Source organism: Schistocerca serialis, chromosome 2, assembly GCF_023864345.2.
Source record: "Schistocerca serialis cubense isolate TAMUIC-IGC-003099 chromosome 2, iqSchSeri2.2, whole genome shotgun sequence".
Taxonomy (NCBI): Eukaryota; Metazoa; Arthropoda; class Insecta; order Orthoptera; family Acrididae; genus Schistocerca; species Schistocerca serialis.
This window is the reverse complement of record NC_064639.1, coordinates 420,935,617-420,959,373: the sequence shown is the minus strand read 5'-3', so window position 1 is coordinate 420,959,373 and position 23,757 is coordinate 420,935,617. Positions and strand designations below refer to the sequence as shown.

The 23,757-nt window shown below is 40.8% G+C and overlaps 1 protein-coding gene across 2 annotated transcripts in view; it reads left to right on the top strand.

The window, feature by feature from the left end:
- Positions 1–23,757, top strand: part of LOC126457279 (MFS-type transporter SLC18B1-like) — a 126,444-nt gene that overhangs the window by 74,660 nt on the left and 28,027 nt on the right. For both annotated transcript variants that reach the window (XM_050093444.1, XM_050093445.1), the window contains exon 2: positions 15,719–15,858. In XM_050093444.1, the coding sequence (XP_049949401.1) occupies positions 15,742–15,858 (117 nt within the window). In that variant the 5' untranslated portion in view covers positions 15,719–15,741. The remainder of the gene's footprint in view (positions 1–15,718; positions 15,859–23,757) is intronic.

The following is a 23,757-nucleotide window of genomic DNA, read 5'->3' as shown; positions in this document are numbered from 1 at the left end:
GTTTCGTTTGGTTCTACGTATGGATCTTACGCCGAAGTTTATTAGTCGTTCGTTGGCTGCAGTTACCGGCGACAATATGGCGTTTACAATTTATGCAGTTCTCAGGACTGAAGACCACAACAACAACAACAACAACATGGCTTCTTGGTGGTAGTGTGTCAGCAGTGCACAAGATTTATGCTCAGCAAAGTCTATGATGCTCGATCCAAGGACTAGTGTGCGGACGTGGTTGGGGGACCATACCTAACAGTGCGCAGCTAAGGAACAACCGTGAATATCTGGGTTATTATCAGTAAGAAAACAAAATCATTTTTCCCTTGAGAGTAACAATACAGTAACAGCTCCATGCAGTGACTATGGACACCTACAAAGCCATGTAGCAGCGCACAAGACTGAATGCACTTTCAAAGGCAGGCAAAGCAATGTGTGCAGAACGTTGTCGACGGAACAGAGCTTCCCTCTCGCGAACCCGTTTGGCTCTCGCCTGCTTTCATGTTGGGCTCAGTCTGTCAGCAAATGGTCATTGATGCTTCTCCTGCAGTCAGCAGGAGATAAATGAAACTTCCTGGCAGATTAAAACAGTGAGCTGGACCGAGGCTCGAACTCGGAACCATTGCCATTCGCAGGTAAGTGCTCTTCCAAATGAGCACCCCACTTCACTCCCACGTCAATTCTTAAAACTATTTCCAGATTACGGTTGGTTCCCTTCTGCAGTACAATGATGTCCGACGACGACAGCGAGAAACTATCTTGTAGACCAGGTGGGGGCAAGTCAAGATACCCGGTAACATGGACATCATTGTCTTAGCAATACACCACCAATTCTTATGTCACGTGTTTAAGTTAGTCAGACCAAGACTCCGGATGAAGTGAGGAGCCAGTGAACGGAGCCAATGTGTAGTATGAACTGCAATTATCTGGACTGCTTCTTACTAAAAACAGTTAATAGAATCGCTTTCTTGAAAGTGTTATAAAAATGAGTAACTACTGTGGAACTCAAAATTACAAAGAATTGCCCCTAGCTGGACCACCTCTCTTGATCATGAGGCTATTGGTACGCTGATTACATGTTGAGAAATAGAAGCGATGTGCAACACTTAGAACTGGGAGACGACTGAAAAGTTAACAATACTTCACATTTTTTCGCGATGCAAAATCTTTTACTAATCGACGGTAAAAAAACACAGTACCCATCCCACGGACGCTACCGCTGTAAAATTTAAGATAGTTCCACACTCCCATTGCCCAAGAAAGGTAATTCCTCATCTCAAAAAAGCGTGAAGGCAACACCCAGGATGATGGGATGAATGATGTTTTCCACTTTTTTTTCGACACCTGTCACTGCATTTCTTTTTACGTAAACGATAGAAGTAACGTTTCGTTTCTGTGAAATGTACAATTTGCTAAGGTTTCTGTTTATTAAAACAAAATCTACGCGTTTAAAAACTACAGCAGCAGAGAGGTAATAATTCTATCGATCTTTTAAAAATAAAAAAAACGGAAATACGTACTCTTTCGTTCACCTGCGCTTAAGAACACGCAAAACATACCCAAAGAGTACGCATTTAGCAGATGTCACAAGTGAACACAGTATCACTCTCAAGTGACACTGTTTGTGCCATCATCCTACCACATTTAATGCGCTAGATCCAGTCCTCTGGAAACGCCAAAATCTGTTCTCTACTTACAGCTTTCACTCTCTTCCTTGAAGACTCCTTCGTACCAAGAGCAGCGGCAACCTATGTTTGCTTTCTCCATTTTCAATTCGTTGCCTGGCCTCACTGAATAGCCCTTCACTTTACCTGAGCTTTCTGTCCTATTTTCGTACTTCATTCATAAACAAAATCTATCTTCCGGACTCCACAACGCAATCACGAGGTACAAATTTGCAGTTGTGACCTAGACCAAGCGAGTTGGTGCAGTGGTTAGCACATTGAACTCATGTTCTGGAGGACGGCGTTTCAAACACGCGTCCAGTCATCCTCATTTAGGGTTTCCATTATTTCCATAAATCACTACAGGCAAATACCGGATGGTTCCTTCGAAAGAGCGGGGCAAACTTCCTTCCCCCATCCTCACCTAATCTGAAGGGACCGATCTCACTGTCGGGTCCCGTCCCCCAAATGAACCAGCCAACCCACTTCAGGAGAACGCATGCACTCTTTGGGGACGTCATATGCGTGCCCTTTCGTACACACACAATGAGACAAAGCGAAGTCAACAGATGGTAGCACACGTCACGTTTGCAAAACATGTGGCAGTCACCTAGCCTTTCAATATGCAATCAAGAATTAAAGGCTATTGCTCATGTATTCTGTTTATAACGTAGGCAACAGAGTACCAGAACTACAACAGCAAAGCTGAAAAGTGGTTCTTATCTGTTTCACTTCGGAACCACAGGATTTCTTCATATCTTAGGTTAAATTCTAGTGTCAGATACCACCCGTCGGCTTTGACTAATGACGTCATGTGTAAGGCAAAGATACTATAGTGGACTATCTATGAATGGAACGGATCATACTCGTAAACAAACGAATGTAGCATGCCATAAAAGAATACATTTAACGCGACTATTATTTACGCGCTAATTTCAGTTAAACGAGTTGAAGATGACTGAAATAGATGAGAACACTAGAGCAATTACGAGTGCATATATTATATTTAGCACACGTACTGCAAAAACGATGTAAATAATGAACTGTCGAACAGCTGGAATAGGTAACTAGAAGCAACGTATGTAAGAGGTTATTTCTAGTTACCGATTCCAATATTACTGTTTGTTGCGGAAAAATTTATATCAGAAACGTGCTGGAAAATGATCTTGTTAGTGAACTAGAGAATACGATCAGACTTTCAAAAAATGAAAATCTTTACACACACTACTGCACACACAAAGAAACGAAACGCAAAAATGACGGAACCTTGCAACCGATAACTATACAACACGGAAGTCACACCAGCTGCAGTAGCTCCAAATAACACTCAGTAAAATCGATACACCAGGAGTGACAGTAAAAATAAGAGAAGTGTAGCAGAAACATCGGTAAGGGAAACATTAAAGTGTCTGCATAAAAAGAAACTTACCGCATATGAACTTCCAAAGGAGTCAAAGATGGAGGCTGACAAGAACGAAATAAGGACATAACAAGAAATAATAATGTTGGAAGGTGAAACTGTAACGAAAGAAGTAAAATCCAGAATAACAAATGAAAAAAGAAACACAAACTGTCAGGCACGAATGAGATACCACCCAAATCAGTTGTTCCCTACACCTGCCCTCAATCAGACGCAGAATTTTACAATAATAATAAAAAATTGAGATCTCGAGTCAATCTCACAAACCCTCCGGCAAAGACGCAACAATACCCGTCGGCCCACCATAGTAACGAGAAAATATTAAAAGGACAGAAAAACCTCCCTCCAGAGAGGAAAGTAGCACTCGCACAAGACGTTATAAATCAAGACTACTTTCATTAACAAAAGATCCCGAAAACAAATTACGAGACCAAAACAAAACAATCTACATCGAATTTTTAATATACGCGCGTAACGAGGAAATCCATAGAAATCATTTAATGTTCGACAGCAATCTGCGATACAAACAAAATAACATCTCACATTACGTCATTGGTCAAAGCCGACAGGTGGTATCGGACACTAAAATTGATCCAAATCTGCTATGCAGCTGATACCACTCGGAACAGAACTACGTCAGTGGCGAGCTGATCAGTTCAATCAATTGTCAGGAACACAAGCTGCAGTCTCTTTGGGACTGCACATTCTTTGGTACATTTACGCAAGTTTTTATGTACTTCTTTATTGCAAATTTGTGAGTGATTGCGGAATACCAGTAATTAATAATCCCTAACATCTAGTACTCCTAGTTGTGGGTTCTTGGTATCGTGGGCTTTATTTGGTCTGTACAGGTCAAGTGAACTTACTGCTTATGATTTTTATGATTGTTGGGATTTTTCGCACGAGCTATAGAGACTGAGAATTGTGACACAGGTTATTGTTTTTTAGGGGTGGCAGTGTGTGATTGGGTGTGTGAATTAAATAGGCCCTATTAGATTCAGAATGTGTGTTTTTGTATTTTTGTTCTGCTTTTTCTCAAGGATTTTGTTACTTCTCGGTTTTGTTTGTTTTTGAAACGGTGACATTCTTACTGTCACATATTTAGCTTGCCCTTGCTAAACCCCCTACTTTCCACGGTTGTCCCGTTATTTCCACTTTATTGTTGGAGTGAAATATTTTGCGAGTATATTTAGTAACGTTACATGTAGCCAAAGGGGACGGGGGCTCTCAACGGGTCCGGACCTCCCTCCATCACCTACATGAAATCACATACAACCTAGTTTGAAATTAAAATGTATTTGGATTTTCAGTCATACGATAAAGGGATACGAGCTATCGAAGGACAGCAAGTTTAAATCTGTAATCCATAGCACTATCGGCCATCGCCCATCACTGTTTTAGCCAAGATCCAATGTTGGCCGCGCTTAAGCTCAGTAGTTTTGATAATCAGTTCAGTTTTAACTTGCGGCTGAATTTGTTGTGCTACCGTTTATTGGCCTGGTACTGTTGTGATAGTTCCTAATTACTGATAAATTTGTAACAAGAAAGAAGAGGTAAAAAGATTTTGATTCGTTAGCATTACTGTAAAAATATGTTCGCACTACTAAATAGCCTAAATACCTATTTATAGCAGTTGAATGTTAGCACGAGTCGTTGTTTGGAGGCTGGTAGAACTTCGCGTTGCAATATTTCAGTATTTCACACAGCAACTGAGGGGTAAATATCATTACAAATAACATTAAATTAAAATCAATGCATACCAGTACAACTAGATTTTTGTGTCGACCGAAAATCACATTGATCAACAGAAATACCGCCCATACGGCGAATGTTACATTTCTTGGAAGAATTTGCTCAATATTCTATCATTATTAGCCCAAACGGCAAAATACTGCCCAATCTGGTCACCTTGGAGGTAATCCGTTATGAAAAACTGCTCCGATACGGGGGTTTGGACAACGGAAGCGCTATGTGGCTGACAAAACATTCCATACTTCGTTTCTAAAAGATGTTTTTTGAGCAGGCTGCTTGAATTCGTTCTAGCCTACTGCGCCCTGCATCCCTCCCTTTCCCTTTCGTCCAAAATCTATTTACGCTCTTGTAAACATATATAGTATAATAACTGAAGCCAGCAATTCCATGCACAACCAAACCCTAAAATATAAAAGTATTCATGCTCTAGCAAATGACTAACTATGCACAATTAAAAGGTGCAATGTCAGAATTCAGTCTTTCCCGGTGACGCATTTTATTTTAAAATAGTGTACAACAACCAGTTTTCCAAATTCTCGACTGACATGGCGTAGCGCCGCATGTTGAGGTGCTGAGCTAACAATCCTGGGATTCGGAAGGAAAGGTGATTCGAATCTATCTGCCGGCAACCTAGAAAATCGTTTTACGTGGTTTCCCATTTTCAGTTAAGGTAAATGCCAGAGTTAGAGCCTTATAGGCCACAACCAATTCATTACGAATTTCTTTCCTAACAGATTGTAGTTCCCTTAAAAAAACGCAACCCTTCTGCTTAAATAGTGAGGCATCAAAGACGAACCGAGCATCTCTTCAGATCTGGCACCAAAGGCCACATAATAAATAATTAATAATCTAAATTCTCCTCATTTAGGCCCTTGTATTTGTCTCCAGGGACGTTCCATAATACAGAAAATGCACTTCCTTGCAGTGCAAGAAGTTAAAGATACATACTTAAATGACGAAATTTGGTAAACTATGAGGCTGAAAGATTCCAAATCCTTTGCGTTTTCGCCATAAAAAATTGTTCTAGCTTCTCTGTTCAGTAATCACCATGGAGTCACAAAAAAATTGTGCTCATCCATCATTGATCATCTCATACCCAGACTGAAAAAAGGAGTTCCAAATTACCTGGGAGGGTGGAGGGAGAATGGAATATGACAGCATTTTAGTGGTTTCCCAAAATACAGTACTCCAAAGTAATGAGATTATATTTCTTGCATGGTGAAAACTCGGATAGCATTGTCTAATACAATGGCTTACCACTCTCTATGGAAATTTTAAGACTGAAAACATGTTCTTTCAAGCTCCTCTTTAACAAATTGGTCTTCCCCTGTCCCTTGTACAAATTCCTGGCTATGTCATTGGGTTGCCATGCTGCATATGCCAGAAATAGGGGTGTCCATCATAACAGTCTGGTTCAAAGCAAACAAGTGGAATCACACTTCTCTATCGCTTCCAGGGGTATTCGTGTACACATAAGGTGCTTGAATATTTTGTACATTGGGAGAAACTGAAGATTCAGAATACACTATTGCTTACAACCTTAGTCATCACTGCTACTTATTGTGTACTTAATGGAACATTTCCTTGAATTTGGATATCCAGATAAGTTATGGCAGAAGCTACACAATGGAGACCCTTGTATTTTTTGCAATTTGTGTAAGACGTGTACATCATATACATCAAAGTAATTGTCAGTAACTTGTCCATTCTGATGCTCATTTTGAGTTTACATTGCAGGTTTAGTTTTCCTGATGAAATGTAAGTGAACTACAGCAAAGCATGTTTAAATACTGCATGAACATAAACATTATAGGCAACACTGTAGGTCAGTCTGTTACCACAACCTCCATTTGGGATTAACTTACATTTGGTTTCACCATCTCATAGATTATCACCTTTCGACCTAACGTAGACCTTGGGCTATGCTGCAGATCATTGTTACTGTAACCAAGGATTTAGGGGAACCCAGTATCACAATCTAACTGTAGTGGCTAATAAGGTGGCATGTTTCAAATTTTCTTTGAGGTGGTTCAGAATTTGTTTCTGTCTTCATGATACTGGTGCTTTCCGAATACTACTGCAGCACATACATATCTTGATTCCGAACTCTTAGACAAGAAGTCAGTCTACACGTAAATTATTTTTGTCTTGTATTTTGATTCTGTAAATCACAATTCAGCTGAAACTAATTCATGTTGCTACTACAAAGACTATAAAGTAATAAATATTTTAAAAAGTGACAATTCCAAGAACCTTGAAAATATTTCTGCAAAATGTTTCCTTTTCTACTTCATACAGTATTTTTACTGAGCTCACTTCTGTTGTATACACTTTTTATTTACTTTTTCTTCTGAGGCAGTGCAGCTGATCTCATAAAACAAGGAGTGTGAACTTGCAAAACAAAACTCTTCAGGTTAATACAATGCTTCTGTAGGCAAATAATGTTAGGCTGAGCTGCTTGATAGATTTAATTACAGGTTAACTCCATCTGAACTTACCCATCTGGAACTAAAGGAATTTTGCAGTGTGATTCATTGTGTAATACCAATCACATCTAGATTCTTGTGCTAACAAGTCGTTAGCTGTCTGAAATTGCACAAGTCTTCTTGAGGTTGACCTAAAATGGTTGCGGTGAACCACTGGCTGGCCTATTCAGCTGTTTGAAATGTCTGGTAAGGTTGATTTTGAACCCTTAATTGGTACACTTATGAGAAAACATTTGTTTGTTAGGCGTCCTTTAAAGTCTCTGGAAGATTGTACATAAAAATTAAAAAAAGAACGTCCACTGCTTATCTTTGTGGCAGGGTGCACGATGTGTTCTCCCATTCTGGGGTTCTGTTTTATGCCTGTGAGAGTCTGTGTGACATACCAATTCATGTTTCAATATTAAGAGACTGTGCATTTGTGATGCCACCACTGCTGTAACTTTATAGCGCCCAAGTGCAATTCCGGGATCCATAGAGACAAAGGTTTTGGCAAGGTCACAAAACATACCAACAGGATAATTTTTATTGTTAAACTCTGTGAACACTTCATTTCCTCTGGGGGGGGGGGGGGGGGCAATCACTTTCAAATACCAAACTGAGAGGCAGTTAACAAGTTCTGCTCAGCTCAGTGCCACTTTTTTTTTTAATTACAAAGATAGGATCATCATTAAGCCTATCAGGTCAGCACTATTATGTTAATAGTAGCATGCAGAGATTCAAGTAAATCTAATGCCCCCACATTTGATTGTTTATTAGTGGTTGCTGCGTTCCTTTCTCTTGCTCCTGTTAAATTCTACTCAAGAGTGACCTTGCAGAGGAAGAAGGGGGAAAAATGAGGTACTGCAAGAATAGCTTCATTCTGCATTAGTGAAGTTTCCTTTTTTACATAAAAAGCAGGTTGCTCTTTTGCAACAGTCATGGTCTTTTAGCTGTATTAACTGTATAAAAAAAAATTCCATGAATTCGTCTTAATTTGGTTACAATCTGGAAAGAGCAGTAATCTGCTCTCTGAAAGATAGATTTTCTCTTAAAGTGCACATATTAAGGAACATTTAAAAGTGTTTACATCAGGACAGTACTCATATTCATCTGTGAAGTGCTGGTTATTTGATGGGCTGCACACCATTTTCAACATGCAGTGTTTGTATGTGGGAAGTGAGCTTCCATATTCTGGTGTGGTGATCTTGCTCAAGGTGGCACGAGCTCTCATTAGTTTCACATTTTGATGAGCTGTACAAATAAAGTGTCCCATGTGCTCCATCTATAATACAATTTTTGGCCTGAATTCAGTTTGAAGCCATGGTAATTTGATTTGGAAAAAGTTGTGCACTTCCCGTAGATTAATTTTAGGAAACCTTTTGAATATGAACTGGCTTACCATCACTACCTCTCCTCATACAAATGTAAGCCTCTTAACAGGCACTTGCATGCTAAAATTAAATCCTCTTTGCCAGGCACTTGGCAATACCATCATTACAATAAAACTCATTCACTAATAGAACAATTCTTGCAGGCAAGGATTGTCCAGGCTTAGGATTGTGCCCCTTCCTTTCACTGTTTTTGATCTTTCCATGTAGCTGCTTACTCAAAACTTTCTCTTTATGAGTACATGGCCAACTTTGGGTAGTGGAGTCAACACTAAAATTTTTCCCCCTTTGTTAGAAGTGTGAAATTTGTCTTTAAACTGATCAGTCATTTCTGTTTGTAGATCATCACATCTACACATTTTCAGATTGTCACCAGTTTCTCCCTAAAAGAAGGTTCTACCAATTTTGGATGTACTTTTTTTATATTTACAATATTTCTTTGAGCTGATACAGTTCTTTTTATCACAGGGGATCCTCCTATTGAAATCAGAGGTGTTCAACAAATGCAAACCACGATCAACTCCCACAAACTCAAGATAAAAAGGTTACTTCTTCAGAAGTAATGTGAAGCTAAATCACAAACATCAAAGAAATGAACCTCTAAGAGATTTAACAATGTAAAATTGATTAGCTCAAATTACGTTAAAACATTAAACTTGAACAGTAAAAAATTAACTACTTTTTTAAATACTGTTTTACAAACTTAGTAATGTAGTACAGTGATAGGTTCTGGACTCATCAGACTGTAGCAAAATTTACTGTGTAAAACGGCACCACCACTATTTCATAATGGCTGCTCTATCTGCCTGGCTTGTGCATCACATGGGTGTTCCAGCAACCACCTCTCCTTTCATTTTCCTCCTCCAGTGCTTTGCTAAATTTATTTCACCAGTTGATCTATACTGAAGTGCATTGTCAGAAGTAGTGAATCTTCTTAGTGTACTGTTATGTATTGGTAGTATTTATTTTCCATTGCGTTAAAAATATAAGCCAAATTAAGTTATACAAAATGAAAGATGTAAGATCCCTCACATATTTGGGTGGTTCTATTTATAGTATTGTTTACTACAATGTTGAAACCATAAACAGTGTCTTAGTTAGGATACAATTTCATTTTAAATCAAATTTTTTAAACTGCCCCAAAAGTTGTGATGTAGTTCACAAGTCAAAGTGCACTAAAAACAAATTATTTTTGTGTTCCCACTGGAATACCATTATGAAATTTGGAACAAATGTTAACAAATAATATATAAGTAACATTTCTTTCAAAAGAAGAAAAATTCAGATTTTGAAATTTGAAGAATGTTAAAAATTTTGATTTTGGAAAATCAACTTCTTATTAAGTGATATATTTTTAAACCTCACAAAAACTGAATAAATTGACACATTTCGAGTCTGCATGTCAAATACTTTCTGAGGAACTGCCATTTTAACACTTCAAAATGTGGTGCAAATTGCTCCATTTTGGGAACTTTAAAAATTAAAAATGTAAACAAAATCCCAAAATATTGAATTTTTTATTTTCTTATTTTGTGAAAACAAATTTCAAAATTCTTAGTCATTAATGTTCAACTTCAGTTTGTTGGTAAATTTCACGTGGAATGACCTTTGTGTCTGTTTTAGAGGAAAATATTCCACCAAATATGTTCAAGGAAGAGTTACTGCCACAGTCTGCATTACAGACTTACCCCAGAGTTCATCCTTTAGTATCATGAAAAACCATGAATGAATGAGCCATTGTTTGATTCTATGATGCAGTAGTTTTCTTCCATTTTCAGTATGCAACTTTTAAACATATTTTGTTAACATTATACAATCCTCCTATAAGCATTTCAGAAAGGCACTTAAAGTAGCTTGCAGTTGCAGTATGTCCAGTCATCATACGGAATATCACTTTGGCATTTTCTAAGCACCCCCAAGTTCATGACCCAAATACCTACACAAAGAAAAACAATCTGAAATAATAGTATACCCCTCCTCACACTGTTTCTCAGATATTCCCACCAAAAGCCATTTAGCCCTTTCCACAGGAGGAGAATGAATTTTTTTGAGAACATACTCGGAACACTTAGCTCTACATTTAATCTACTCAATGAAGCCTCCATCAGATGTAATGCATCTGGCGCAGTGTTCTTTCCGTGATGTAAATGCACTTTGGTAAAATTCTGGGATTGGCTTTTACACCATTGCTTCACACAGGAAATAAGCTCTTTCTCAGTATCAAATGTTTTACCATGCAGGTGAGCCTTCAGACAACCAAAGAAGTAAAAATCAGATGGAGCCAAGCCTGGACTGAAGGGAGGATGAGGAAAATTTTCCAACCCATTTTCCTGATTTTTCTCCTGCATCATAAGGGCTGAATGGGGTTTGGCAATGTCATGATGTAGTCTGATGAGCTGACCCTGATCCTAGCTGTGGTCTGTGGGTCTTGATGGCATGTCACAACTTGTCCAGTGACAAACAGTAATGGTCCCAGTTAATTGTAGAGGATCCCAGGAGGAGGCAGCAGCCTTTACCTTTCAGCCTGCTGTTCGTGAAAGTCTTGGTTTCTTTTTCAGAGGGGAACCCAGGTGATGCCACTCCATGGATTGGGTTTTGCTCTCGGGTTCGTACAAAAACAACCATGTTTCATCCTGGGTATAGATGCCGTCGAAACACTGTTTCCACTCTTCAGTAAAGGTCTTCATGAGACCTTCACACACATTCTTCCTCATCGTTTTCATTTCTCTTGTCAATAATCTAGGCACTCAATGTGCACAGACTTTTCTGTACCCTAGTGACTGTACCAGTGATACCGCACTACCCAATGAAAAGTCATTTCAGCAATCTGTCATTTCGACGCACATCTGTCATTTTGGGTGATTTGATCAATGGTCTCCTTATTCACATCAATCACTGCCATCGATGGTCTACCACATTGTAGATTGTCCAGTAGAGAGAAATCACCTTCTTTAAACCTCTGCAACCCCCACTCGATACTGCTGTGATCCACTGTGCCCTCCCCATAAACAGGGAGCAACTTGCTGTGAATCGATGTGGCAGATTCATTGCTGGTCTTGAAGAGGAATTCCATCACAGACTGTTGTCACAACTTGACATCTGCTTCACGGTCCATTATGGCTCACCTGTAAACAAAAGAAAATACTTTTATTTGCCAACTTATAGCTAAATGTTCTAAGTATGTTCACAAAAAATTTCATTCTCCTCCTGCAAAAACAAAAAATTATGACTGTGCAAAACTTTTTGAACACCGTTTGTATAAAGGTCAGTGGTATGAGGTGGATGAACTGTGGCTAACTTAATTAGCTGCACACATTACTGGCACCTCTCGAATTCAGCAATAAGCTCAAGAAATTGCAAAAAATCAAGGGCTAGTGTGCATCGGTGGTTTTATTGCTGTTGCAGAAGTGATTCCATCACTGTCACATGACATCAAAGTCGCAGAAAGGATGAGTCACTAAATTTTCATTGAAATCAAAGCATTATTTATTAACAATTTTGAAGAGATTGTCATGATTTTTGAAAATGAGACATATAAGAATGGATATATACCATTTTGAGTGGCTGGTTAATAAGTGGAAAGTTTTACACAATGTTTTGTAAACTATGACAACTTCCAAACAGTTTTTTCAATATTTTCAAATTAGTGTTAAAAGTTTTGACAAATTACTTTATATTTTACCTGCAGTACAAATGCATTAATGTACAAAAATATGAACATGATATTTCCTGTCCCAGCTGAACACAAGTTGTCCCAAGAATTTCAAAATATTGTTGGACTGCTTTCTTCTGATTGTTTAATTTTAGTTTATCAAATGAAACCTGTTGATGCTATTGTAATGTACACATCTACTTAATAGAGATGGGACAACAGTGATGTAACAATTACGTTGACAATCATCACCTGTGACACTAGCCTTAATAGTAGGCACATCTTCACCTAGCAGCATCAAGGACCCTAGAGATTAATTTTATGGCTGGATTCATACCTACAAACAAATGAAACACAAAATTGTCTAAAAAATTACAAATTACAAACTGCAAATGAAAACTCACAGCTCAAGAACAGAAACCAAATAAATAGCCTATAACGAACACAATTAAAAATACTCGCTGAAAAACCACCACCAGACTCCCAAACTGAACTACACTGGAGTCAGTTGAAATATTCAAACAAAACTCCAAGGCAAAACTCACTCCTTACACAAACACATCAAAGACTGATCCTATACATCTGAAGTGTTACTACAAATGAAATTAGACACAAACATCCACCACCTCTACAAAACAGTCCATTTCAAATACCACACCTCCATGTTAATGTACAGAGCATTACAGTACAATTACATCATAGTTGAAGCTGACAAGTGGAATCACAGTGTAAACTTGACCCTGTTTTTCCATGTAGTTGTCTTGAAATGATCTGAAAAAATAAGTGCAACTTTGGTTACAGATTTTCTGGGGATTAGGTCATGGTGTAATGCATACTTTCGTGCCCAACATTTTGTCTCTTATTTCAGGTGACATTCCCAGAGGTTATAGGAATGTAATTATTTCATTCTAAGGTGCAGACATGCTCAGCTTCCTAGTGAACATCTGTCATAACTTAAGACAGTTAAGAGCCTGTTTACAATGGAGAATAAACTAGCTGCATCTATCTCCATAACCCCTGAAGATGTCTCTCAGTAGGAGACCAAATTTAGGTGCACAATATACCTTATACCATGGCCTGCTCCCCAGAAACAGGAGTTGCCATGGATTAGGATTAGAAATGAAAACCTGGATTTTTGATCATTGTGATAAGTGTCTTTCAATATCATTTCAGGACCATTCGCTTTTCTACTGACATTTTCTGTACATCTTCACCATCCTCAGAGCTCTGAACTCTTATAATGTTATTGCCTAGTTTAGGAAAATGAGCCTGTTTGGATAAAAATTACAGTCAGTAGCTCTTGGCAACCAACCCTAAATTCCAACACAGGTCATTCTGAAATTTATTCTGCATGCTATTTCGTCAAGAAGTAATATGTGGTGTGAAAATGTATTGCAAATAGCAACTAAATTAATTTTCTTTAATATTGTCTAGCAATGTGAAAATGATGTAGCTCCTGGGACTAAGTGTTACAAAAGTCTCTTGCGACTAGAGAAACAAAGTAGTTCTGTAGTAGCATTTTGCACAAAACAGTTTTTTAACTGTGTATAAGGAAGCAGTCACCAGAATGCTCTTATTTCCTCATATTTCACTTTTTTATACATAAACTTGTTGTAGAAAGCTATTACAAAGAAAACATTTTCAAATACTGGTGATACATATGCATGTTAATAGTTCTGGTTACAGGAACCAGCTAAACTCGGCTTATGTTTAGATGTAATAAACACCAAATAAAACCTAAATATGTTCCATAAGAGGTGATGTGAATCCACATAACACCAGAAATGGTAATCATGATCTGCTATACACCAGACTTTTGTAATCCTTTGTAACCATAGGAACTCAAGTATCATATTTACAAATAGTTGCTATCGGCAACTACAGGATCATTAATCAGCTAAGTAACATTAGAAAGTTAGTAGAAAAATTCGAGCATATCCACTAAAATATGTAGGGAGGAGTCTGACACTATACCAATTAAGCACCAGAGAGGCAGTTCTGATATTGCAGTTAATGTAAGCAAGCCTGAAGGAAAGTTGACACATTTTCATATGATTTATTGACCTAGAAAGTGTTCAACAATGTAAAATGGTGCAAGGCATCTGAAATTCAGGGAAAATATGGGTAAACTATGGCGAAAGACAGGTAAAATAACTTGTACAAGAACCGCGAGAGAACAATTAGACTGGAAGACCAAGAACAAAGTGCTCTGATCAAAACAAGTTTGACATGGATGTAGTCTTCTTCTACTTTTCAATCTATATATGGCAGAAGCAATGATGGGAATAGAAGGAAGCTGAGCATGTGATTAAAATTCAAAGTGGATGGATGTCTTTAAGGTTATTCATTAAATGCAAGTGCAGACTGGTGCAGAAACATTAACAAAATACATCAGTGTAAAAAGTCCACTAACAAGAGCCTTAAAAATGCCTTAAAGTTTGCTGCCAGCTACAGTGATGACTAATAACTTGGAACATTGACTGAAAGACATTTCTTTAGCTTAACATCAGCACTGGGATCATGCAGTAGATGAAGTTAAGGAATTCTGCCAACTAGGCAGCAAGATAACCCTTCGTGGACAGAGCAAGGTTGACACAATTAGCAGACTTAGTACTGGCAAAAGGGGCATGAAAGTCTACTTGTATCAAACACAGGGCTTAAGAGCTGGTTCTTTGTGGTATTAGTGAGAAATGGAGTATATGGAAAACACTGGCAAGAAAAAGGGAGAGGATGATGGGACATCTTTAAGACCTCAGTGAATAAGCTCCTTGGTGTTAGTGGAGACTGGACGAAGATGATTTGAATACATTCAGCAAATCACTGAGGAGATATTTTGCAGCTGCCACTCAGGAACATAAAGGCTGGCACAGGAGAGGAATTCATGGCTGTCCATTTCAAATCAGTCAGAAAATTGCTGGCTCACAAAGAATCTATAAATTATGAACAGTTTCTCACCATGATTATTGTATAAAAATTCTGCATTTATTACACAACTCACAAAACATACTTCTGTAAATAATTTAAAATTGTCACTGTTTATGTGTGTTTTACATTTTAACACAAGAACTTTGTGTTTTGTATGTATGCATTACATGAGTATGTAATCTGTGATGTCATCCTTGCCAGCTCCAATATCAGTTAGTGCTGAACTGGGGTAATATGTCTGACAGGCAGTATCACATAATATAGAAATGTCTTTGTCAATGTTCCAAGTTATTAGTCATCACTGTAGCTGGCAGCAAACTTGAAGGCATTTTTAAGGCTCTTGTTAGTGGACTTTTTACACTGATGTATTTTGTTAATGTTTCTGCACCAGTCTGCACTTGCATTTAATGAATAACAGTTCTACCATAAATAAACACTAATGCAAATACTTCTCATTTCAGCTGAAAAACTATAACACATCACCATGCCCCAGGGGGAGAGCTTCACAAGGAGGCAGTGGTACACCCTGATTTCAATAGGGTGTGTCCACTTTACTAGTGCCATCTGTGTGTCTCTGCAGGCACCTTTCTATCCTCTTGAAGTAAGTAATCAGTGTACTCTTTCCTCTGCAAGAAAATGTGTTAACTTAAGAATATCTAACAAAGATAGCTATTGAGCAAGTTTTTCATGAAAATGAGTAAGAACAAGCTCAGATATAAAGTCGTTACCAGTTAAGAGATAGCTGTGGTTGGTATGTGCCTGTCACTATGAAAAATTGCATAGTTAGTATCATTTGACAATAATGTTGTCAGGGCTTGTACTAGCCATCAACTTTATATTAAACATGATGCATCAGCTTTGGCAACAGGTAGATAAAGGGTGCCTTGTGCATGGCAAATGCTATCATAATGTATGCATACCAGTATTTTCATGAGTTGCTCCCAGCAGGAGGCTCAACCTTTTTTGTGAATATGTGCATTGCTACCACAGAACCCCAACCTTTGCAGCATTACTTTCTTTCTGTGCTGCAAGCTCATACATCCACTATCCCTTCCCCTCCTCCCCCCCTCTGCCTTCCCATCGGATGGTTTTCTTGGAGCAGACCTTGCTTTAACCTGGTTTATAATTGGGACTAGTTTTCACTCTGGGCATTATCTCCAACTCTTCATTAAATGAACACGCCATTCTCATTGTTGGATTTGACTTGCCACCAATTTTCAAAACTCTCCAGAAGTGTGGATTGTGCAGGGAAGGCTGCCCATTGGGGTGTGTGCTCCATCTTTGCACCCTTCCCTTTAATAAGGTAACAGACCCTAAACCCAGCATGGTTGCCACCCTTTCGTGGGGAGGGGACATAAAGTACCTGCATGGTCGTAGGTAGCCCCCTGACAACACAGGGACTGCACTGGTGGTGCTCTAGTTGAAAACTCCCCATATATGCCACAGAGTAAATGCCCACTGACTGGGGCATGGGGACTCTGAGCTATGGATTACTGGCTAGGTGACACCATGGGGGATGGGCAGCTAATAAAGCTGATGAAGTTACATCCTACTGGTGGCCATATGGCCCCAGCTGTCTCTCTGAAAGGATAGTCCTCTTTCATTGCAGATAGATACATCCCAAAAATGTTTGCTTCCCTGGATATGCCACGGGAGGAATGTAGGGCTAAGTGACAAGTAGGGCTAAGCAATAAGCAGAAATACCCCACCAATATTTAGTATGCACAAGCACAGATGAGGGTACCTTCTTGACCACAAAGCCTTTAGTCTTTGTAAAAACTATAGAGGACAACTTTGGGGAAATTGCAGCAATCTCCAAATTGAAGAGTGGGTCTGTTTTAATCAAAATGCCTTCCCCTGCCAAGGCACAGGCACTACTTGCTTGTAACAAGCTGGGTGATATACTGGTGACTTCGCAATCATTTTCCGCAGAGACCTGCTCTGACAGTGTGATGAGCTACACATACACTTGGAGTGACACAGTGTACACTTTGTCAGTCATGTACATAGGGAGCCAATGGACAATACTCACTACCAGTGCCTTTGTCTTTGCATGCGATTGATTGCTTGAAAAGTTCAGCAATGGTATTCTGATGTGATGTGAAACTGTGTGTGTCCCCTCCTCCTCCTCCTCATGCAGTGCTTAAAGTGCTCGAAGTTGTTGCAATGATAGCCCCATCTATAGATAGTGGAGAAGTGCTGCATGCAAGCACTCCCTGTGCCCCTCCCCCATCTGTGTAAACTGAAAAGCACTATTTTTCCTGCTGACCAGATTGCGCTGTTTTCCAGAGGGAGAAGAAAATAAAAGAATAAAAGTCTCTGGACCAAATTGGTTACCAAGAGGCCAAGAAGTACTGCAAGCAGCTGCACCCAGCATGTGTAACAGTGTCATATGCTACAGTTTATTGCCCCCTTTGGTGAGAGTACTTCAAACCGTTACACCAACTACAGTGGGCTCTTGGGATCGCTCTACCCTGCCTGCCCCCTGATGGTTTAGGGCTCCCCTCTTGATGCTTCCCCCACATCTACTTTGGGATTGATGGCTTCCCACCCACCAGGGACATTTGTCCCCACTCCCAGCCAGATATGAATAAACTTACTCTGGCATCTCTTGCCCGGCAGGGGTCCCTTGGAGCACTTCCTTCCAAGATTTCTGCCAGTCTGCAACTGGACTCCAGTGAGTGGCTGAAGGAACTACAGGTTGTTAGTTGCATGGCTTTGTAATCATTGTCCTTACCTGAAACTGATACAGAGAAGACCTCACCATACTCAAAATCCTCTGAGGAGAGGAGAGACAAGGAAAAGTCCTCAGAGGACATTTTGGTGGCCTCCATGCCACCAGATCTCACCTGTTCCACTCCTGTGTTTGGAGATTCCAGTGGCCCCTGAGGCCCTGGTTCACACCACACAACAGAACCTGGAACATACTTATACTGATGCCATAATCCCGTGGCAGCAGGTAACCCCAGTGAATAATACGCCTCCTTGGTCTGTTCATGACCTCAGTGTGTCAACATTATTCTCCAGTAAAATTGTACCAGTTTTTTTCAATCAGTTGGCTTAGCTACAACATGTTTTAAACACTTCCCCTGCCCCCCTTCACTACCCTTCAGGAGACTTGGCTTCCAGAAATGCCAACTCCAGCCCTTCGCAGGTGCAGGGGTTATTATAAGAATCATGCTGCCTATGACAGTGTCAGGCAGAGTTTGCACGTATTTTCTGGATGCACCAAACTGACTTGTGCCTCTTCACACACCTTTGGAGGCTGTTTCTGTATGAGTAAGGGCATTTCAGGATATTACCACCTGCAATGTTTACTTCACTCCCAATGGTGAAGTGTCTCAGAACATGTTGTTTGCATTGGTTTCTCAGCTCCCCCACTTTTCCTAATCTTGGATGATTTCGGTGCACATAACCTTTGGTGGTGTGGAACCACAATCACTGGCCACAGTAAAAACTTAAATGTAATGGCATTACTTGACCTTTACCTCTTGAGTACTGATACTCCCATACTCTCCAGTGTGGTGCACAGAATTTTCTCAGCCATTGATCTTTCAATTTGCATCCCTTGGCTTCTCCCATCCATCCACTGGAGGATCCACAATGACCTGTGTGGCAAAGATGATTTCCCATTCTTCCTATCCCTCCCTCAGCAGGACTCCCTCGGACATCTGTGCAGTTAGGCTCTGAACAGTGTTGACTGGGGCACTTTCACCTCTGCTGTTGCCCTTGGCTCCATGCCATATGGAGATATCAATGAGGCAGTCCAGCATGAAACTACAGCTATTCTTTTGGCAGCTGATTTGGTGATCACTTTTCCTTGGTCCCGTCCCAATGGAAGACAGCAACTTGGTCGTCTTCAGAAATTGCAGAGGCCATTAGAGATAGTAGGTGGGCTCTCCAATGTCGGAAACAGCACCCATCAATGGAATAACACATTGCCTTTTAGCAGCTCTGTTCCCAGGTCTGCCACCTAATAAAACAGAAATGAGAATGCTATGAATGGTACATTCCAATCATTGGACAATGTTCCTCTCCTTCATAGGTTTGGGTTGTGATCAGACATCTCTATGGGTATGAGTACCACATACCACCACGTGCACCTGGTATTACCTCTAATAGCACTGTCTACAGTAATCCAGATGCTGTTGCCAAACATTCTGCTCCGTATAATGCTCAAGCCTCAGTGTCTGGAAATTATCAACCTGCCTTTTGTGCTCAAAAACAACTGATGCAGTGAAAGCAATTATCTCTTACTGCACACCAACTGGAGTTGTCTAATGCTCCATTCAGCGAGTGGGAATTTGTGTCCTAGCCCACTGCCCTGATATAGCCCTTGGGCCAGACTGCATCCACAACAAAATGATCAGGTGTCTACCAGTGGACTTTCAGTATCCTATCCTTTCCATCTCTAAAAGCATTTGGAGCAAGTTTCCATTGCAATCAGGAGAAAGCATCAGTGTCCCAGTGCTGAAACTAGGTGAGCAGCCTCTAGTGATGGACAGTCATCACCCAGTAAGTCTCGCCAATCTTCTCTGTGAGTTGCTTAAACGCATGGTGAGCTAGTGGTTGTGTTGGCTCCTTGAGTCTCGGGGTCTTCTGGCTCCTTCCCAGGGTGGTTTTCACCAAGCCTGTTCCACTACTGATCATCTGGTTTACCGGGAATCTGCCATCTAAACAGCTTTTGCTCAGGGTAAACACATTATAGCCAACTTCTTTGACCTATAAAAGACTTAAAGACACCACATCCTTGCTATCTTATGTGAGTGCGGTCTCCAGGGTCCACTCCAAATTTTTTTAATATTCAGAACTTCCTGTCAAACAGTATGTTGGGTTCATACCTCAGTGGCTACTTGGTTTTATGTTTTATTCATGAAAGGGAAAGGGGGAGGGCTTTTGCCACTCTCTTTAAGGGAGGGCCACTTCACCTTATTGGCTCACTGAGGGGTGGCAGAACACACTGTTACCGCCAGTGTCCAGACTGAGCTGCATCTGTCTGGTCCAGCCTGGTCTTCACTCTATCTGCTCTTTTACTCTTCTTCTACCCGCTCATGTGATCTGTTACTTTTTTTTTATCTTTGGTATGTTTGTGCTTCTTTTGCCCTGTCCTTGTTAGTCTTTCCTACCCAATTTCTGAGTAGTGTACCACTGGTAGGTGGAGGGGGCTGGGGGATGCATGCCCCCTCATTGCAATCTGATTTTGTGGCTTCCAGCTCCTCCCTAGATGGAGCACCTTGCCTGGCTTTCTTCCTGTGTCTCCCTTCCTTCTTCTTGTCTCTTATCTCAGCTTTTTTGACATTTCGTAGACCTTGAGGTTTTCTTCCCTTGGATTCTGCGCAGTAAGATCTCTGATCGACATTCATGTGACCTGTTTCTTCAAGGAAAGAGGAAGAAGTAATTTGATCCCTTTAATCACTCATCCATCCAACCAAGCACATGCTGCTATCAATTGTCATACAATTCAGGGAGAGTTCTACTACATTTTTTTAACAATAGAGGTTATAAGGGTTTCAATTTACTGTTGTTGACTACAGTACCTGGTAGATGGCTTTAATGTGACATATGTCACCAGTCCAATATTGTAAAAAAAAAAAAAAAAAAAAACCTCTTTGCCAGGCAAAATATAAGAACCGCATTGTCAGACTGGTGGTATTGATGAGTACTTAAAGGGTATGAAAGTCAACCAGTGGAAAGTCCAGGATGGAATATCTAAGATGTTACAAAAGGTATAAATTCTGACTCCTGTAAGGATGACCCTTGAGGACAAGCACCATGAAAAGACTGTTTAAGAGAGAGCTTGTGGGTAAAGCTTTCTTCAGAAAACCTGCACACATGACCATTCTCTCCAACTCCTGCAGCCAGAATAAAACTCTAACACTGAATAAAAGCAGCAATTCATAGAGGGGCAGTACAGGAAGGGGGGAGAGGGTAGGGAGAAATGATCATCATAATAAAATACGAGAAATCAGAGCTTGAATGGAAAGATTTAGGTGTTCCTTCTCCTACACGCCATTCGAGATTGGAATGGTAGAGTGGTAGTACGAAAATGGTTCAATGAACCCTCTGCCAGGCACTTGAGTGTGAATTGCAGAGTAACCATGTAGATGTAGATGTAGAGGGATAGCATGGTATTGGTGGGGAGAGCAGAAAGCTGTCTGGCAGAGCAAACAGTGATGAGATGGCAGCAGGACAAGGCTTCCAGGTGCAGTGTCAAAGGCTGTGGGAGGGGGAAGAGGGGAAACGGAGTGGGAAAGGAAAGGACCAGAGAAGGGACAAAGATCAGTGAGTAGTTTGAAGGAAGTGATAGGACAGAGGTAGTGGAAACTGTTGGAGGGCATGGGGGCAGTGGGTTATCATAGGTTGATGACAGTATAATTTGGGGAGTGGAGAGTGTGTCTTAATGACTCCCATCTGCACAGTTCAGGAAAAACTAGTGGTGGAGGGGAGGATCCAGATGGCCCAAGTTGTGAAGCAGCTGCAGAAATCATGTAGGTTATGTTCAGCTGCATGTTGTGCTGCAGGGTGGTGCACTCAACCCTAGGCCACACTGTAGTGGTAGGGGCCATTCATCCTGATGCACATCTGGTCAGCTGTCATACTATTATAAAAAGGTTTTCAAAACTTGGCAGCAGAGATGGTATGACATTGCTGCATTCACATATGGCCTGGCTTATTATGGGGAACAATAAGCCTGTGACAAGACTGGATTAGGAAGTGCTGGATGGGTGGAGTGAGCAGGTCTCCCACCTAGGTCCTGCACAGAGATACAATCCTGGCAGTAAGAGGTTGGGGGTGGCAGAGGGATGGGCTAGAATGTCTGCAGAGACTGGCTGGGCAAAGGAATACTATTTTAGGAAGGTTGGGGAGGATCTTGGGTAAGATGCCCTTCATATCATGGCATGATGATAGATGATACCTGATGAAGGATGTGATTCAATTGTTTTGGGTGGGGGGTGGGGGGGTGGGAGGGGCTATTGGCTTCTTTTTAGCTGGTTATATGGGGTGGGTGTATGGCATGGTAAATCTGTTAGCAGATTAGGTCTGGAGTATACTGCACCCCTGTCAAGGCCTTTGGGAGACCGTCAGTGTACAGGGCAACTGAATTCTTATCACTGCAGATAAAGCATCCCTGGGTAGCCAGGCTGTATGGGAGGCATTTTTTGATGTGGAAGAGATGGCTGCTGTCAAAATGCAGCTACTATTGATGGGTTTAATGTGTACAGTGTGTGAAAGGTGGCATGCTGGGTTGAGCAGGACCATGTGGAGAGTATGGGAGAGGTGGTGTTGAGGTTGTGAAAGCTTGAGGATAGGATGTCTTGGCCATGAATCCAGATTTGTGAAGATATCAATGAGCACTAACCAGACCAGGAATTTGGACTTAGGAAGGCTAGGAAGCTTTCCTAAAGGTAGCCCATAGCCAGGTTGGCTTAAGAGGGTGCCATGCAGATGTCCATTGCTGTGCCACAGATGTGTTGGCATACATTCCCTTCAGAGTAGTAGTAGTTGTGTGTTAGGATAAAGTTAGTAAGGTGAATGAGGTAGGAGGTTTGGAGTCTGAAGGCTGTAGGCAGTGGTAGTTTCCAATAGTGGCAAGATGGTCATGAGGGATGTTCTTCTACAGGCAAGCAGCATCAACAGTGATGAGTAGGGACCCAGGAGGTAGAGAGAGATGGGGATGGTGGAGAGTTGATGAAGGAAATGGTTGGTATCTTCAGCATTGGAGGCTAGATTTTGAGCAATTAGTTGGAGGTGTGGGCCAGTGAATGCTGAAATTCTTTCAGTGGTGTCCCAATAACCAGCCACAATGTGGTGCCCAGGATTGTTGGGTTTATGGATTTTGGGGAACATAAGGTGTCATAAGGATGAAGAGGGAAACAGATACAGGGGAGAGGTTCTAGGAAGGGCTTAAGGTGTTACACAGGGATTGGAGGTTATGTTGGACTTGGGGGACGGGATCAGTCAGAATTCATAGGTGTAGAAGTTGATAATTGGCAGAGGCCTGCCACCAGGTAGTGACAGTGATTTAGAACATTAGTGGAACATTTATATGCAGGTAGGACAAGGCCAGGATCGTTCTTGAGGCTTTGTATGGCTGTCTTTTCTTCCACTGAAAGGTTGGTGAATAGCTACCACCAAACTTATAATAGTTTCCATTCTCTCTGACCTATCACCACCTCCCAATTCATGTCCCTTCACTCTTTGTGTACCACTCTCCTTCAACACAGCCACCATTCATTTGGCAGCCTTGTCCTGCTGCCTTCTCATTTCTCCATGCTTCACCAGACAGCACTTTTCTCTCTCCTTTTCTGTACCCTGGTATCCCTCCCCCTACCCCACTCCAGATTGCTGCTTTTGTTCAACATGACAACTGCTTTCTGGCTGCAGCAGCTGAAGGCAGTGGCCATGTGTGCATGAGTTGTGCATGAGGTGTGCCTGCTTGTGTGAATGGGTGTGTTCTGTTTTCCCCAATGAGTTTTTGGCCAAAAGCTGCATGTTTAAC